This window comes from Diadema antillarum, unplaced genomic scaffold, assembly GCF_040938485.1.
Source record: "Diadema antillarum isolate AM-2024a unplaced genomic scaffold, OU_Dant_1.0 seq00000124_RagTag, whole genome shotgun sequence".
Lineage (NCBI taxonomy): Eukaryota > Metazoa > Echinodermata > Echinoidea > Diadematoida > Diadematidae > Diadema > Diadema antillarum.
In genome coordinates, this window is record NW_027271204.1 from 691089 (window position 1) to 710275 (window position 19187).

General features: G+C 38.6%; 1 protein-coding gene across 1 annotated transcript; it reads right to left on the minus strand.

Annotated features, from left to right (window-relative positions):
- Nucleotides 1–2798: 2798 nt before the first annotated feature.
- LOC139727279 (uncharacterized) lies at nucleotides 2799–17639 on the minus strand. The gene is made up of 8 exons (XM_071638234.1): nucleotides 17377–17639; nucleotides 15374–15512; nucleotides 13824–13886; nucleotides 7848–7968; nucleotides 6241–6388; nucleotides 5066–5334; nucleotides 3609–3852; nucleotides 2799–3006 (listed from the first exon to the last, which is right to left on the minus strand). The coding sequence occupies exons 1-8, from the start codon at nucleotides 17637–17639 to the stop codon at nucleotides 2799–2801; spliced, it is 1455 nt and encodes a 484-aa protein (XP_071494335.1).
- Between the last annotated feature and the right edge of the window lie 1548 nt (nucleotides 17640–19187).

Below are 19187 nucleotides of genomic sequence, written 5' to 3' on the forward strand. Positions count from 1 at the left end.
AAGTCACTTCGAATGTAATTTACTGCAAAGGAATCACGTGTCCTACTATGAAGATACTATAGATGTCGCTTAATAAAGAATTGAATTGAATTGAATTGAATTGAATTGAATTGAATTGAATTGAACTGAATTGAACTGAACTGAACTGAATTGAATTGAATTGAATTGAATTGAATTGAACTGAATTGAACTGAATTGAACTGAATTGAATTGAATTGAATTGAATTGAATTGAATTGAATTGAATTGAATTGAATTGAATAACCGAAACTGCACAGGTCTTACACTCGAGACACAGTGAACAATTCCAGCACGTTTATTTACATATTTCACTTGGCATCATACTAAGTAAAACAAAAAGAATACAAAACAAGCAAGATAAAATGATGTAAAGCGGGTCATAAATAGAAAGTGTGTCAGCATACACATGCACAAAAGACAATTCTCTACAACATGTGAAATATGATGGAACCGCAAAAGCAGAGCTTGTAAACGCAGGTTCCAGGAGAAAAAAATACCAATGTAAATTTGTTATGCAAGAAGGAACATTATTCACAGGAAGGCAAATATTTATTTCACACACATTTTGGTTACGAGATGTTCCTGATTGCCACTCATGGGATTGATTGCTAGGACCGGTCTGTAGAGATTTAGAAGTTAAGATATCTTCGTTTTTTCTTCTTCTTCTTCTTCTTCTTCTTCTTCTTCTTCGTTTTTTTTTTCTGACGACGTAGATACCTGATGTATAGGGCCTGACCTATATGCTATTATCGTATTTCGCAACTGTGCAAGTTATACAGAATAACAGTAGATGTGTCATTGAACCAGTGTTGGGAACACTGGACACGCTATGATCAGCAAACATCATCAGAAACCCGATGTTACCTAATAATCTTAGGTAACAGTAGTTTGGAAGGAATACCGGTGATGATGACCACGGTGAAAATTGAAGCAGAACAAGTTCTGGAAGACAGATGGTGACGATTGGTGTGGAAGACGACAGTAACAAAAGTAATGACGACCGTCATGACCGTGATCGTTAATGGCGACGATCACAGGAGCTTGGCATGTGGTGGCAATTTCGATGGTGGTTTTGCTGTGCATAATCAAGGGATTAGTTCAGCAAAGTTTTCCAATGTCAGATACTGCAATATAAACCTCATCGCAATTTGAATTACACAATAACCGGAGGACGTACAAGAAGAATATCATTGAAATATTATGGGCTTTGTCGAGATTCATTCTTTGAGAAATACGTAAGATAACGACGCTATTTCATTGCAAATGATCAAAAGCCTGATATGTCAAATGTAATTTGACAGACACTGTATGACTTAAACTCTGCCAATCTAAATGCCATTAACTTGCTATTACAATACTGAACATGTCTTAAAATCTGCAATAAACTGTAAACTAGTATCATAGAACAATTAACTTCCTGATGTTTTTGTTTGTTTTCTATTTGCGACTAACAGATCCTCAGATTTTGTAGGAAAGAAGTGAATGATAATAACAGCAAACGTAAGAAAATATATGTTACTTTTACATGTTTCTGGAATAATTATGACGTCACCCGTAGAACAAATTCGAAAAGAAAAGTTATACACGTGTATAGCATATTTTGACAATGGTAATCATAATCGTGACTAGATAGTGAATTAATGATAATGGTAAGAATAAGATAACGATAATAATGATGATGATGATAATGATGATGATGATGATGATGATGATGATGTTTTGCATGACATTTACTCTCACACATAGCTTGCTGATTGTATCGGATATGATAATAAAATGTTGAGAAAGATAAACAGAAAATCAGACAGTTGCATCTGAGAGAAATGGAACCTCGCAATGATGATGGAAGTAATTGTAACAACATAAACAGTAATAACATAGACAATAATGAATGCATAACCTCAAATGGAAATGTAAGCATCGTCAATGTACGTGCTGCCAATAATTATTCATAAGGTCCCTTTTTTTTATCATAGCCGCACTACAGAGAATGTTCAAAGGATTAAATTCGGTAAAACGTCTCTTCCAAGGAAGTATGCATCGGACGCGATAGGAAAACCAGAATCTTTTGCCCATTATTGCCCATGGCAGTTTTAAAGGTAGAGGATACCTTTTACAGACCTCCCAAAATGCAGCAAAACATTAAATATGAACCTCAGGGGACTTGCTTAGGCCACTGCTTAGAAATTTGGAAGTCAACAGTTATCTAAAATTTGAATAATGCACAAAACTCAACTACTCAGTAGTTCTGTGTGTCAGCCACACTTAAGCCTTTTTGTTGCATTCTTCTGTATTTGTGATCTATAAACACAAATCTAAAAGTACAAGAGCTGATGTAATAACATATAGAGTGTGTGGTAAGAATGTATATAGAAATGTTTGTAAGTGTTGATGAACTTTCTTCACAAAATATACATGATGGACACACATGCAGTACATGGGTCTGCGAAGGTAGCCTAGTAATGTACTGGAATTTACGGTGAGCCCCGAAAACAATTCAATTCAAAATCTAACCGTCAAAAAAATGTACTAAATGTTGCCTTCCACTTTCAATACTTTATGGGATTTTCTAAAATGATTTTCTCTTCAACATACCACTGTATTTATACAACTCTTCATTTACGGCGTGCAAATGGGATTCCCTACCTTTAAGTCTCATAATGATATCCATTTACACATGGATCATCAAGTATAAGAAGTTCAGGACAGGAAACAGCCTATAAAAGTAATAACATCCCCGAGTGTCACCTAGGGCGCCGCTCGAAAACTCAGCAGTTACTATCTGACCCAGATTGCGACGCGGCCATTTTGCGCGGCAACGAATCCGTCACCCAGGTAGCTGCGCTGACCGTTGACCCACTCCGAGTTTCCGTTTTCACCCATAGATGCGTAGATGCTCTTCAGCATGATGGCGTGGCTGTTGACTTCCAGTTGGCAAGGTGTGCTGGCCGAAGGTATGCCCATGTGCAGCCCGCCTTCGTGATACCTGGAATGCAGTAGTGACAGTATAATAATGGGATATCAGTGACATGATGACATTTTGTTAACTGAAAGAATAATGCGGACAACGGTAGTAAAGGATAAGATCTCATTGTCATTAATGACATAGATGATCATAGTCGTAATAAGGACAGCGAAGCATGAGAGGAAAAGGAGCAAAATACTTTATGCATCTTTGATAATCCATAATCGTATTATTATCATCACTATTGTAGCCATTTCAGGTACTTTAGTGGCATTTGCTGTTGAATATTTTGGGTTCCCATTCACTTATCGTTTTATTACATAGATGGCCTACTTGAATTATTTCAGCAATCTAAACCAAGCATCTATTAATATAGAGAATCTGAATGGTCTGTTTGTCTGACTAAATGTTTTCCAAAGTGATGTGGATCAGTAAGAAATTCAAATTCTCTCTACATTAATTTTATCGATTATGTGTTTAAGGTTGAATAACTAAGTAATTAAGGCATATAATTCACAATTACACAATAGAGTTCACACTTGCTGTCAAAGGTAAGGAAATGAAAACTAGCGTATTACACGTTTTCAAGGCAGGTACACTCTGGGGAGTTATGTCATTATTACCTATATCGAGTTGAGATCTTGTTGCCCCAACAAATGGTTTCGCCCGTAAAGGAGAGATGTTCCCTTTCATGCCGGATGATATTCCATGTGTAGTTAAGCCTGCTCTGAGTGTACTGCGCCCAACTTCCGTCCTTGAACATGACGTTTTCTACATCTCGCCGGAAGGTGGCGTACGCGTCTTCTGAAAAATTCCACTCGTCAGCGTTGGGATCGCTGACGAAGGAAAACCGAATTTGCTGCAAACCTTTTCAAAGAACAAAACAGATAAACAACAACATCACTCACATTAATCTGCAGCTGAATAAGCGCATTAAAAGCTACCATTACACCTTCAAGGTGAAGACAGCACGTAGGGCCTATGAGCAATGGATGACGAATGAAATGGTCATTGCATGGTAAATATTATTTGATATTGGTTACTGTAACAGTTGGGAGAGTAATAAGTATCAGTTTGCGCGATTTATCAATAATAATTGTAGTTATATTTTAGATAAAGAATTCAACCTCTCGTGATTGGTTGAAAGAGCTTCATGTGATCATAGGTATTTTCAGCTATGTCAGAGTGTTGGTATGTTTGACACTCTATGAAGTACTATTTGCAAAATGACGTCATTCCTATGACGACATTCTGCAAATAATATGCTATTTGCAAAGTAATGTCACAAAGTATTCTAAAATTGTGTGCAGCTTCGTACCGTCACTCTGTGAAATGTAACTAACATGACTAATTTAACAAAACAATTATGACATCAAAAAGCAATTCTGACATCTGGCACTGCGTCGTATAGTCACTCTGTGAATTGTAATAGTTTCTTACAAAACAATTGTGATAAAACAATTGTAACAAAGCGATGGCGACTATTGTTTTTGGTAATGAATGATTATTACCGTAATAAAAAAAGAATGCACGAGCTCCTTTGTGGATCTTTTATTTTTTTAAAGAGCTCCCTTGTGGAAACTTCCAATATGAGCTCTCTGTTGGAGACTTTATGAGCTCCTTCGTTGAGACATTATATGGTGTATCTAATATTCTTGTTTGATACTTTTAAGATTCATTACGTTTCATTTATGTCAGTATTGTCTGGAGCAAATTATTTGTGTTATAGGGCCCCATTTTTTCTCTCTTCTTTCTTTAAAACACAATGCAATTGTGACGTCACAAAGCAGTTCGGACATCGTGTGCTGCTTTTCAGGGTCCTTCACAACATCGCATCCATCACATGGCTTCTCGCCTCGCATTTTTCCCATTTCCCCCTTCTTTTGTTTCTATATTGATCCAAAATATAAAACAAATATACTCGCCTGATTTCGAGTTTCTATAGGCCTCGGTGCCCATAGTTTAAACCAGAAGCTTTCAAGGCATATTTGTATACAATACTATGTGTGGGCGGAAGTTTTGCTACTGATATCGGTCCATGATTATGACTAACGTTAGAAAACTGAGAACTTAATCACACCTGTCTTGAAAATGTGTCTGGCAATCGAGTTCTCGACGTGCACGCCCGTGTCCGCCCCGGACCCGACGCGGAGGTCGACGAGGTCTCTCTCGTGAACCTTATGGAAGAGGTTCGCCCGGAGTGGGTCCACTAGTGACTGCTCGCAATTTCCGGTCGACGTCTCGGGGCAGATCCACCGGAAGCCGTCCGTGACCTTTGCCACGAGAGTCCAACCACCTCCCGCCGTGGTCATGTCACAGTAGACTCGCGTTGCATGCTGGGTATCTCTTCTGTAGATGGGAATGGAGAATGGACGAACATTCATTGGCCGTCTAGTTGGCGATGGTATCATTCTTAAAAGGAGATTTCACGAAGTAGTTGTCGTGAAAGGGGGATTGAAAGGTAAAAGTACAATTTGGGTAGAAAGTGGTTTGAAATTCTAGTTTGATAACTCTTCACGTAAACCTCATGTGTGTAGTCGTAGGGAAATATTTTATTGCTATATTTTGAATCTTAAAGGACTGGTACATCAGTATCGGTTGACAAGGGGCTTCAGATTTCCAACATCTTTTGGTAATATTTTGAAAGATAATGTGACATCTTTTATGAAATATGAAAGGGCATATATAATTCTAAGCGGAATTCAAAGTTTATTAAATTTTATGAAAATTTGTTTTCAAATGCCTGAGATATCCAAAAATGAGCGATCCGAATAAACGGTGGGTCAGGATCGCTTTGTTTTACTTAGTTTGTGGAGATCTCAGTCATTTCAAAACTGGTTTTCATCAGGTTAACTTTCAATTTTTCTTAAGTGGATTCTAAGTATCTCGAAAAGAAATTAAAAGCTGAATCCTCACCTCAACTAATACTATACTATCCCTTTAAAAATCAAAGCTTAATCAAAACTTAGATTTCGGCATGTGTTCGTGAGACTGAATCTGAAAAAAGATAATTATGACAAAGTTTTCAAGTTTTTATGATTGATAGAACACTTAACAAACAGCTTAGTTCTGAAAAAGACCACATAAAATGAATACAGGGATATTAGTCAACTTATGAGAGAGTTATCTTGTAAACGAATAGATTTCTTGAAACAAAATAACAGTTAGCCAAAATGAAAAGAAAACAAAAACTGTTGAATCTTTGATCAAGAAGTTTGGGCACGTAATCAATAACAAAGTGGATACAAGTCATACCCGTAAGACGGATTGACCCAGTACACCCCGTCTTCCGTGATATCATCTTCGAGTAGGAGTTCCAGACAGCTCCGTCGAAGCTTCTTGGGCTTGGTACCAGTGCCGATGTTTCGCCAGCCACGCCCGGTGCACACCTCAAGGGAGTCGCCTATAGGTGTCAGTAGCAGCCAGCAATCATTACCAAACATTTGATTGATGACAAATCAAAATCAGGACATCAGGAAAAAAAAAGTATAGCTGCAATTTTTGAAGGAGAACGAAGTATCGCAGAATATTAAGGACACTCATACAGACATAATCAATGACAGAATGATCTGATAGCTGTCTTTAAGATTCCTTTCCTTAACTTTGTCGTTTGCGATCGAACTTTATCGTACTTGACCTATGCATTATGACTTCTCTGTCATGTCTGTCATTCTAAATGTGTAGACGATATCTTTCTGCATGTATCTCATTCATATGGTTACACAGGTATTCAAGCTCTCAAATAAGTATCTTTAATCAATTACTGCTCCAATGTTTAGGATTGGTGAGCGAACGAATCAGTACAAATCGTAGTGATTGAAGAAAAGGCAAATGTTTCAAAACAGGTAGAAACGATAAGAAGCCAAAAAAGGGACAACTGGTAAGTCCAACCAAACAAAAACTTACACAAACGAGTAAACAAACAAACAAACAAACAAACAAACAAACAGCCAGACATACAAACAAACAATCAGACAAACAAAGAAACACGCAACCAAACGAATAGGCAAACAATAACAGGAAGAAGAGGAAAAGACTTTCAAAGAGCGTATGTGCATGGAACTACTAAATACTTTATTTAGTAGCTCCATGGTATGGGGTCTAGGGCAATTTTACCCACTGGCAGGGCAAGTACCCCAGACCCTTCCCCTGACCCTAATCCTATATAACCCTGAACCTAAACCTAAACCTAATCCTAACCCTAACCCAAACTCTAACCCTAAACATAACGCTAACCTTGATTTTTACTCTAACCTTATCGCTAACCAGTATTTAGCTGCGGGGTAATTGAAGACCTGAATATAAGAACGACCCAAGTCCAATTTTTGGCCAAATTCAGTTTGACATGGGAAATTGTAGCTTATGCATGGACTCATCTTGTGTATAAATGATAAATCCTAATCACCCCCGGAAGTGCCTGAAATGAATGGGTTAAATCTTATATTAATGTAAGAATGAAGGACTTGGGTTATTCTTACATTCATATTATAGCGCCCTCTCTCATCCTTCTCTCATCTCTATAGCAGAATATCATGTATATGAATCAAAGAACGACCCAAGTCCATATGAATCAAAGAACGACCTAAGTCCACCACACAAAATGGCCTCTCCACAATTAATGTAAATGTTAATTGTCATAATAATATATGTTCTAATTTGTATATACAATGTTGCCTTCCCATCACAGTTAAATAGAATATAATTAGACAAATAAAAAAGATATGAAGGTTTTTTTTAGTTTACTCGAAATGGTCGTCCATGGACTTGGGTCGTTCTTATATTCATATACTCAATTGTCCTCAAGGAGTAATTGCCCTGATAATACGGTTTGTGGTATATCGACCACGGCAGGGAAGACTCACCGAGTTCAGCGACCCTGATGGTCCCGGTCCTCGATTCTTCGCATGCATCCGATGAGGTGGCGAAGGAGACGAAGAGTGGCCCGTTGAAGGAGATTCGATCACCTGGTTCGCCTTTTTGACCCTGTGGACGACATCAAGTCACCATGTAAGCATCAAATCATCAAATTTCATTTAATACCACTCGACATGGATATGCTGAAAACAGCCAATAAGGTGATTGATTTCAAAATTTGTTAGAGTCTTGAGGGGACTCTGCACACTAGCACTGGTTCGACGGAGCTAGACCGGGTAAAAATCACTGTCGAACCAGCAACTTTTCAGGGATTGCTAGATTTATTGGTCCGATATGACAGGCAAAATAACAAAAATTACATTGTAGGGCCAGTTGAAAAAAAAAAGTACTGTGGGTCAGTACGGAAAATAGGTTAGTAGTGCAGCCCTGCTTGAGGTATTTATTTATTTATTTCCGTTTTATTTCAACAGGGTAGCCCTTTCAGTTAAAAAACTGCTCTACCAAGGGGCCCTGCACAATAAAAAGATACAAAACATATATTCAAATGCACAACGTTTCAATCAATCAAAACAAACGTAAACATATCAACCAGATAGAAAAAAAAGGGTGTGTTACAAAATTATACTATGATAAAAATACAACATGAATAAGAATGAAAGAAACCGAGAGAATATAACGCGAGTTAACAAACAACTATAACAACAACAACAAAACAAATGATATCTCAGTTACCGGTGTCATAGAAATAAACATGATATGTATTGCACTCTGTTCTTCCTCGTAAAATATCACAATAGGGTTAAAACTTGAGAGATAAGATTCTACTCTGCTTTTTAGATATAGAAAAAGATGACAAAACTTGCATAAAACGAGGTAAGTCGTTCCAAAGGTTTGATCCTTGATAATGCAGAGATCTCTTATAATATTCCGTACGGGGTGTATTGATTTTTAGTGGGCAAGAGAGTGCATATCGAGTTCGCAAATTGACTTGACGAAAAACAACTATTTCTTTTAAATACACTGGCACCATATCATTGATCAATTTATACATAATAAGATACGTTTGATATTGCCTCCTTTGTATAATCTTTTGCCAGTTTAATTGTCTTATAAGAGTAGTACTGGATATTGAAAAATCAGCATTTAAAACCAAACGAGCATATCTATTTTGCAATTTTTGTAATTTCTTGATATTGCACTTTGAACTTCTGCCCCAGATTACAAGACCATAGTCAATATGCGGCAAGATTAATGCATTATATAACATAATTAAAATATTTCGTGGAATGTTCTTTCTTAACTGTCGGATATACCCTATGATTTTAGAAACCTTCACATATACCTTCTCAATTTGTTTATTCCATGTGAAACACTCATCCAATACAACACCCAAATATTTAAATTCATAAACTTGGTCAATTATGTCCTTATTATATTTGATAACTAAAACAGCATTATTGACTCTCCGTTTTGTACCAATCAACATACATTTACATTTCTTAACATTCAATTCTAAATCATTAAATTCCACCCATCTGCATATCTTCTTAAACTCCTTTTGCAACAATTTAGAAACAACATTAATATTTCTGTCTTACAAAAAACTGCAGCATCATCCGCATATAAACACAATTTTGTACTATGTAAAAATGACAACTTGCACATGTCATTTATGAATATAGAAAAAAGCAGAGGTCCCAATATTGACCCTTGTGGGATTCCTACTTCAATATTTCGAGATTCTGACAATATTCCCTGAAAAAATACACATTGTTGGCGATCAAGGAAATAATTTCTAAACCAATTCAGTTCAACGTCATGAAAACCATATCTTAATAACTTATTGAGTAAAATAATATGTGAAACTGAGTCAAAAGCTCGTTTGAAATCTAAAAACAAACATCCTGTAACATAACCTTCGTCAATATTCCTTAGAATATATTCATTTAAATCCAGTAATACAGTTGTTGTTGAATGCATTGGGCGAAATCCAGATTGACAATCACTTAATAAGTTATTTGAAATGAAGTAATTATACACTTGCTCATATACAGCTTTCTCAAAAATTTTCATGACGTGACATATAACAGATAATTGCTAACATTGTCCTTATTTCCACTCTTGAATACAGGTGTAACTTTAGCCTTTTTCCAATCACAAGGTATAATTGATGAATGAAGTGACAAATTAAACAAATAAGTAAGCGGTTCGGAGATAAAGGACGAAGCAATCTTTAAAAGATACGGGTGTAGGTTGTCAAGACCACATGATTTACCACTGTCAAGTTTAAGCAATTCCCTCTGTACAAATTCACATGTAACATCCGAGAAAATAAAAGACTTATTAATAAAAGGGGTTTGGTGAGACGAGTCTATCCGAGCACTTTTAACCCCGTGGGTAAAAAAGCAATTGAATTCGTTAGCGATTTCAGAAGCATCAGTAGTAACAACTCCACCGTTACGTAATTCGACGCAGTGACTCTTTTTGTTACCGGTCAACCTTTTCAAATTCTTCCATGTGTTACGGGGATTGTTGGCATGATCAGTAAATTCTTTAGTGAAATAATTTCTTTTCAAATATTTATTCAAATTATTGACTTTATTTCGTACTTTCTGATATTCAGTCCAATAAGAATCAAGGTGTGTTTCATCAAACTTCTTCTTCATATAATCACGTTGACGTGCTAATGCAATGTACTCCTCATTTATCCAGGGTGCTCTTCCCGACCTTTTCCTAACAGAAACAACAGGTGCATGTTTATCACACAATGCGGTAAATTTTTGCAAAAAATAACTCCAAGCGGATTCTATATCATTATTTTCGTAAACATTTTCCCAGCACGTATCTTCACAATCTCTCAAAAAATGATCTGTACAAAAATTTCGAAATGATCGACACTTACTAACAAATGGCTTTTTACGAACTATTGAATCTTTCAGATTTACATATACAAGAGAATGATCACTTATTCCAATCGATATAACACCTTTTCTAATAAAACGTTTACATTTAGGTAATATAATCAAATCAATACATGTTCTGCTATTAGGTGTAATTCTAGTGGGTACATTGATTACTTGATCCAATTGAAATAATGTACATAAATCAATAATATTCTGACTCAGTCTACTTTTCACCAACATATTGCAATTAAAATCTCCCAAAATCACTATATTATTTGATATCAAATTCACTTCATCAATATTCCTCTCCAATTTTGCAAAAAAGTCAGCTGGAGAATTCGGAGCCCGGTAAAGCACACAGATAAATAAAGAACTTGCATTTTTTATTTGTAATTCTATCCAAAGAAGTTCAAGTCCGTCACTTTCAAAGTCTAATCTGCGTATATGTGACAGGGAGGATTTGATGTAGCAACAAACACCTCCACCTTGGGAATTTCTATCTCTCCTCTCTAATTCATAGCCATCAACAGACAGATCAATACATACATCATTATCTAACCACGTTTCAGAAATTGTAAATACATCAAATGGATTTGACATGAGATACTGACAAATGTCGTCGACTTTACCCCTTAAACTTCGAACATTAAGATGAGAAATATTGAGACCATTATTACATCCAAATATGTTTTCTTCAGTATGATAATTGTGAGGTGGGGACGAGTTTACTGTGGCCCGAATTGACTCAGTCTGTTTCTCATGAGATACATTGAAAAAAGGTAATTCCTGAAAAATACAAAGTGAACAAATCCAATCCTTCTCACTTTGAAAGGTTTTGAGTGATACTCCACACTTCACATGACACCAGTGCAAACATTTAACGCAAAGAATACTATTTTGATTATTTGTAACCGATTTTTTACATATGATACATGGATATATGTGACTAGAACGAAGGTTCGAATTCAAAGGTTCAACAGTCATATTGTATGATGAGACGAGGTGTAGTTTAACTTGGTTTGATTTCTCACTTACGCTTGCTTCTCACTCCTTCGGTTTGGTCCAGTTTCTCGATGTCAGCAAAGGACGCGATTGGCACTTTCTTGTTGTCGTGTGTGAGAACTGTTATGCGACCGTCCGATGTCCACACTTTCTTGACTCTCTCGTGCTCGCGGAGTTCAGCAACGGTACGTTGGCGCTTCGATGTCAGGTCTTCATGGACGTAGATGTTCGATCCTTTGAAGTCCGCTCGTTTTCTGTAGATGGCCATCCTCTTGTTGTAACTCGTGAACTTCATGATGATCGGGCGCGTTTTCGCTCCATCCCAGTCTCTTGGCGTGACTCGATGACTGCGGTCGATGTGAAGGGGGGTGATGTCGATGTGGAGCTTTTCTCACACTTTGTCAACAATCAGCTGATCGGTGTTTTCGTCCTTCAGCTCCGTGATGCCATGGAAACGTAGACAGTTCCGGCGAGTGTATTGTTCCTGTTCTTCACAGATTTGTTCCAGACGATCGACCTTTCCCTGAAGCCGGTTGACAGTCTCGGTCAGTGACGCAACCTGCTGTTTTTGTTGATGAAGGTCAAGTTCAATGGCTTTGTAGACATCCTGTGTCACCTGCTCCGTGATTGCTGCGACAATAGATTCCACCAGTCGGTCACGCGTGTCGGTCTTATTCAGTGCTGTGTCGACTTGTTCTCGGATGGTATGCATTAGAACCGGGTCAGGTGATTCTAGATCCGATGTTTGGCGGGAATCTCTTTGTGGGTCTTCGGGTGATTGACCAGCAGGGCTACCAGATTTTGTACCCCCATTGCTGGCTGCTGCCCATCCCGATGTTTCAGGCGACGCAGTCGAGGACTGTTCGGCTTGATTTTCCTCGTCGTTACCTCGAGATTTCCCCTTCTGTGTTGTCGCAGATTTACGATTCGGCATGATGGTTTGATGACAACTGTAGTTTCCAATATCCACTGTCAGTAGCAGAGACCAGTTATTTCAACTCGTGATGACAAAAGAACATGTAATTTTGGGGTAAAATGCTGGTCGAAAGAGCACGAAAACGAGTACGTGTGTTAACTTAGTGTCTTAGGTTGTACAGGATTAGATTGTACAGGTAATGAATGTCTTCTATGCCTTAACGTCCGGAATGGTTGTAGAACATGGATAAATTAAATGATATGAAATAATGAAAGAAACAAATCTAGATACGATTGAAGTCGCATGACAGAGAGAGAGAGAGAGAGAGAGGGGGTTGGGTGGGGGTGGGGGAGGGTGAGGCCCTATGGGGTGAAGTCAGTAATGTTATTGTTCGGTTTTCATTTATATTGTCCTGGTCGGGTAACACTTGGAATTTATTTTACCCGTACAAAGTTCTCTCATTTTCTGTACCAAAATAAAAGACATCGAGGGTGTAATCGTGAATGAGTGATGGTTACCAATTGAGGAGCTGAAGGGGAGGGCGGGGATGGGGTGGAGGTATCGTTGTAAAACAGTTTCTACACTTATACCCGTTTCGGTAACTCATGCATTTCTGGCCAGCTCCTGGCCCGAGCTAATTTGGCCCATGCCAAGCAGTAAAAATTGCGTTCAGTAACTACAGCAGAGCAGCGCTACTTTTATGATGACCCATTCATAAACTTGGTCACATAAGGGATAACTGCCATGGTAACTGAACACGTCATGGATAGAGCGGAAGTGCATTTTTGCGCGATATTTGATGTGCATGCTGCGTGCTTATGAGCTGAGCAGCGTAAGCTGTGACCTTTGACCGTGAAAGGAATTTTGGCCCGCGCCTGGCGCTGCTATCGTTCATAAACTCTTCGATCAGCGCCAGGCCCGCGGCCCGTGCCTGGTCCGCACCTGGTGCTAGCTGCAGCAGCGCCAAAATAGCCCGCTCCTGGCCCGCTCCTGGCCCGCTCCTGGCGCGGGCCACTTTGGTCCGACCCATTCATAAACTCAAAATTTTACGACTTAGCTCGGGCCTGGCGCTAGCCAGGGGAGTTACTGAAAGGGGTAGTATACGTACTATATGGTATACTATTCATTGTGATATATCTGACCTGTGGACCCGATGTGCCGCGTAATCCACGACGACCTTCTAGTCCGGCTGTTCCTGTGTCTCCCTAAATATTTGAAAGAATTTGAAGATAAATATGAATACTTTGGGATCGAGTGACAGACAGTGAATGGGAGAGAGAGAGAAAGAGAGAGAGAGAGAGAGAGAGGGGGGGGGGTGAGGAAGGAAGAAGAAGAAAGTGAATGAAAGAATTTCAGTCAAAATGATTTATTGTATGCCTAATGTTCATGATTGAATAAGCAATGATAACAATGAACACTGTCATAATCATTATGTTCATCATAAATTGCTTATGGAACCTTATCCTCCATGTCCTCTGTTACCAAAGAAAGTGAAATGTCTATGATTTCATCGAAAAATGAAATAAGATTTGAATTGAGTTAAATTGCGTCACGACTAAATAGAATACGCATTATCCTACTTTGGAAATACATCAGACGTTTTTAAAAGCGTTCAAAGGATCCTCTTGTCTGAGCATCAGATATGGCAGTGACCCTCTCCCCCTCCCCCTTTCTCTGTTCAGCAACGTGCAAGCAAAGAAACGCTGACTTTACATTAATAGGCATACTGTTTTGTCGCCGAAGCCTGTATCAGTTGTCAGTTGGGTACAGTGACCATGATAATTATCTCTGTTTGGAAAATAATCGTTCAATAATATTATTGATCGCGGAGTAGTATAAGTCCCTTTACCTGCATCAGTCGCTGTCAACATACTGAAATATTCGACCATGAGTTGGCGTTATAATGACAAGCATATAATCATCGACACTGGTCTGTCGTATGCCTGCTTTGATAAGAACTATAGGAAGCTGCGAATGGAAAACGAACTCACCTAAATAAAGATCAAACCTTTTTTGAAGATAAAACTCCACTCCGCAGGAAAGTTTGTCGTCATTATACATAAATATCAAGGTCAAAAATCTATAAAGTAAGAACTGCATTCTATCGAAGAAAAACGAAGAGAGTTGTAGATCTCATTGATATTCTAAGAATTTTTTTCGAAGGATCAAGGTGCTCAAATTTGCAAGAATTTGATTCCATCAGATAAAAATCCTCACAAATCTCTGTGGTTCTTTTCTTTTGGCATTTACTGGATAGTATGTATTTTTCTTCAAGATCATAGATTGAATATTATGTCTCTTTAGAGAATAAAGCCTTGCTAAACCATGTCACCGGTAGAATTTGATGTGAAAACATTTTTTCCTGTAGTAACACTGACAAAAATCAAGCGAAACTTAGTGAAGATTTCGTGAGATAATAGTAGTTCGTGAGATAATAGTAATCATTTCCGCACTTGATTTGCGTAATTAGCTGATCGATATTAATATCCCCGTATTAATCCGACTTTAATGCAAAAACATAAAGAGGAAGAGAGGGGGAGGGAGAGAGCAGTCTTCTGCGTGCCTGTTTTTACTATCCAGTTTTAGTTCAAGGGTGGAGTTTCTCTTTAAGGGCACGGTAACACCAAGGCGTGGTGATTTCTATCGACAAAATTTCGATTTGCTCAAGCTGCTGCCAAATCACGTGACATACCTTCTCTCCCTTTATGGCGTCAGTGGAGGTGAATGTCACTGTCCCGAGCTGAATACGGCTAGCCGGAGTCAGTACCATGTTTGCGCTCAGCTCATCCGTTACCAGGACAACCTCACCATCCTCTGTAGTGTGCCATCTCCTGATGAGAGGGAGGGGAACGGGGGAAGAGAACTGAACTATTTGGGGCCCTCTGTTTAGTATATAGGGAGCTTTGTATCTGTGACGCGGACTTTAAGAGAAAAAAAAAAACCTGTTCTGCGCACGCGCATGACAGCTAATCAAAATCAATTTCGTTTCGTCTGAGTTTTCACGTTGGTTCTGGCCCATTATAGCGTCCGTTCGTATTCATGACGCAGAGAGATACGTACCGGGTGCCAAAATGACGAACGACGTAATTATGGGGACGCTTTTTACTTTGAATAAGCTGCGTCTTCGCGAAATGTAATGCTACTTTGAGACTTTGCAAACAACTGTCTTTACGGTCAAGCCAACCATCATCTTAACGTCAGCTTCGCAAATCTAAAGCTTCCTTTTTATGACCCAAAATGGGGTGGGGGGGGGGGTATTCAAATACTGTTACATGTAGGAGCAAGATCATATTATTACAGTCAAATGCCGTTGAACAAGCAACCACTGAACCATCATTTTTCACTCGACTCCAAAGGGCTACTAGACAAAGAAGATGTAAAGCAAAGAGATTATATCTCTTTGATGTAAAGTTATAGTGGCAGTCTCTTGTATTTTCTTTCTCTCGTAGTTATGATTACAGTGGAAACTTGGCATAATTAATTGCCTCGGGTATGTTATCAGGAACACTGTTTACTGGGGCCAAACCGTTGTTTGAAATGTCCATAAAGACTTACAATCCTGACTTACAATCCTTAGGCTAGAAACATAGCCTGCCAATTTTAAGATCTTCTCATTTGAAACACCAGGATCTTCCTGAAAGAGGAGTCGAATATCCCTAAATGCAATCTTTGCCATTGATGGTAACTGATGGAAATCGTTGACTTTTCTAAGAAGCATCACTAACTAAATTCTGATTCTAACGATTGTCGAATTTTAAATGAAGCATTGAAGCATATGAATGATGCGAAACAATAATGTTAATACTGTCAAAATATCTATGACAAAAGAAAAGTCACCGTGTTGGTAGACAGTATCTGAAATATAGTTCAAGTTTCGAAATATTTCTTGATTATTTTATGAAAAATGCCGAGTACGGTGAAATCCGGTAACTCGCAAAGTTGTACATCATTTTAGCTTGACGCATCAGACGACCATTGCTAACTAATACTGGCTCTAATCAGAGGGACACGTACTTGTAACAGCTGGGGCAAAATAGCTCTAATGCCTCAAACCGCAAACGATGTTACGAAATAACCGATTTCACAGAAGAAGTTTAAATATCATTGTATAGCCATGAATCAAGTAAATCTCGAGTTACGTGTTATTTCGTAAATGCGCGCGAAACTTTGACATCACCCACCGGTATAACACTCGCGGTGGCACGGCACTTGCTCCGGCGACGTTATTGCTCCGGTCTTATTTTCTCCAAGGACTTAACCTTGGGGTTGATAGGATTTTGGTTTTAGTTTGATGTGAGGATTAGGATTAGTGTTATGGTTATGTTTGTAGATGAAATTTATGTTTGGCGTAAAGCGCAGATATTTCATAGGAGCAATCGTCGCAGGACATGTAATGGAACCGACACTCGCATGTGCTATTTAATGAATAAATCATAGATCTGATGAAAACTTTTTTTTTGAGGGGAGGGGGTGGTATAACATCTCTATCTCTATACTGGACATAGTTCGCATTGCTCCGAAGTGGCAAGAGGAATATATTGCATATGAAATATCCGTTACTACTGTGACAGCTGTGATTTTACTAAACAAGTCTGGAATGAACAAATCTCAGAAGAAAAAGAAATGTAATTGGCTGATTTGATGCCCATTATTTGTCTAAAAAAAAGAATAAACAAAAGAAAGGTGTTGCCTTACCAGTCGTCGGCCTGCACATTTTCGTCACGCTCGCTAGCCGTGATCGACGAACTCCGTGAGCCCGGAGACGAAGAGGGTACAGTTTCACCACCACCACCACCACCACCGTGATAGCCCTTGCTCTGTCTCCCTTGCGATGTCATCGACGACGATGACGGCGACGTCAGTTGCTGGTGGTCACGAGGCTGATGTCGGGGCGTCGAGGCTGCCAGGGAAACGCTTGCAACGAGCAGGATTAACTGTATATCACGATGCTGCATCATCCTTAACGCACACATACACACCTCATGCACACAAAGAAAGTACACCTGACATTGACACTACCAGGGATTATCTTGAAAACTGGCCGAGACAGAGTTCAACAGACTTTTTCCTCGAGCCGTCGAACGAATTCGCAACTTACGACCCCCTCGATGCGCCTCTGGGACTCCAATGTCGAGTGAGCTGGATGAGTTTCTTTTTGCTCGCTTATATATAGGAGTCTGCTCCGTGTGAATTTGTGTCACGGAAGGTAACCTTTTCCATCCTCGATGCTCTCTGTGACAAATATGGCTTTACTCAATTGCCACAGGCTTTGCTTTATATTAGTTTACTTTAAAAGTGCAAAAGGGAGAGAAGGGGGGGGGGGGTGAGGAAAACGAGAGAATGTGGGTAGGCCTAATTATTGTATGACTGGGTGCGTGTGCGGTTGGTACCCTCAAAGCTGAAAGTGACTTTTAAAAGCATGGAGTGACTTTTAAAAGCATGGAGCCCACGTGCTTGATATTTTGCGTCCACATGCCCGACATGGTCCAGAATCGCTGTCGGTAATGTCTGAAATTAAAATAAATCAAAGCCACATAAATCCTACATACTGTCATTCTATATCCTGGAATCTTCTACTTTTTCAGTTCATGAAACGAGAGTAAAAAACGAATAGAAGAAAAACAGCGGAAGTTATGGATGTGTAATCGTTTGAACATTCCAGGGTTCAATAGTTCTACATCCATTGGAACAGAGTACGAGTATTTGCATTCTCGGTAAATTTAGCAACTGAAGCGACGGTGTCATGTTCGAATTGAGTTCAGTCCCTCAAATGTTTTGTAATACAAGAATGAACCCAATATTTGCCCTTTCTTTTTCGAGTTGTACAAACATGTTCGATTGGAAGTTGATAACAGCGCAATGCTATTCTGGTATTTGAGGTTGATGACAATGTTGTTTCGTGTTACGCGAACTGGACCGGGAAACAGGCTGCATGTTGAAATAGTGTCTTCATTATTCATCTCTTATTAGAATAAAGACCGACAAATGAAGAGTTTGTTTGCAAAAACCGATAAGTCCATTTTTGAAGTTTTTGAAGTACGGTCTCTGTCATAAAGTACAAAATAATACCTTTTAAATGATATATTGGTCACTACATATTAAAGGTCCTGTTTACCTTTGGGAGCAGTGATTTTAAAAATGTTCAAGATATCACATCTGATGCATATATGTAGGTCTATTGTATCACAAAACATTGTACCATATAAAATTTGTGCAATTAAGCCTAAAATATAAGGAGATATCAGTATTTTTTTTTCACTAAACCGTAACTGTAGACGGTTTAGTCTGGAAACATTTTTATTATAACTATTGTTTACATTTTGTGTATTTGACAATACTTAACATCGATTATACGGATTCACATTTTTACAGTGGTTGTTTTTATCCCTAACTCACATTTTAGAACTATTTTAAAGCACTAATGCTGGGTTTGTTTCTTCTGCAAATGGTAAATTATGACTTTAAGGTATATTTTTGAAGTTATGGTCAAAAGAAGCAAACATTTT

Bases quoted from the DNA above. Each gene is read 5' to 3' on its own strand.
- LOC139727279 (XM_071638234.1), bottom strand. From the start codon at position 17,639: ATGATGCAGCATCGTGATATACAGTTAATCCTGCTCGTTGCAAGCGTT. The intron at 7,969-13,823 runs GTCAGATATATC...TGTCGTCCACAG, and splicing joins GCGGCACATCGGGTCCACAG to GGTCAAAAAGGCGAACCAGG. The intron at 5,335-6,240 runs GTATGACTTGTA...TCCCATCTACAG, and splicing joins TGGGTCAATCCGTCTTACGG to AAGAGATACCCAGCATGCAA.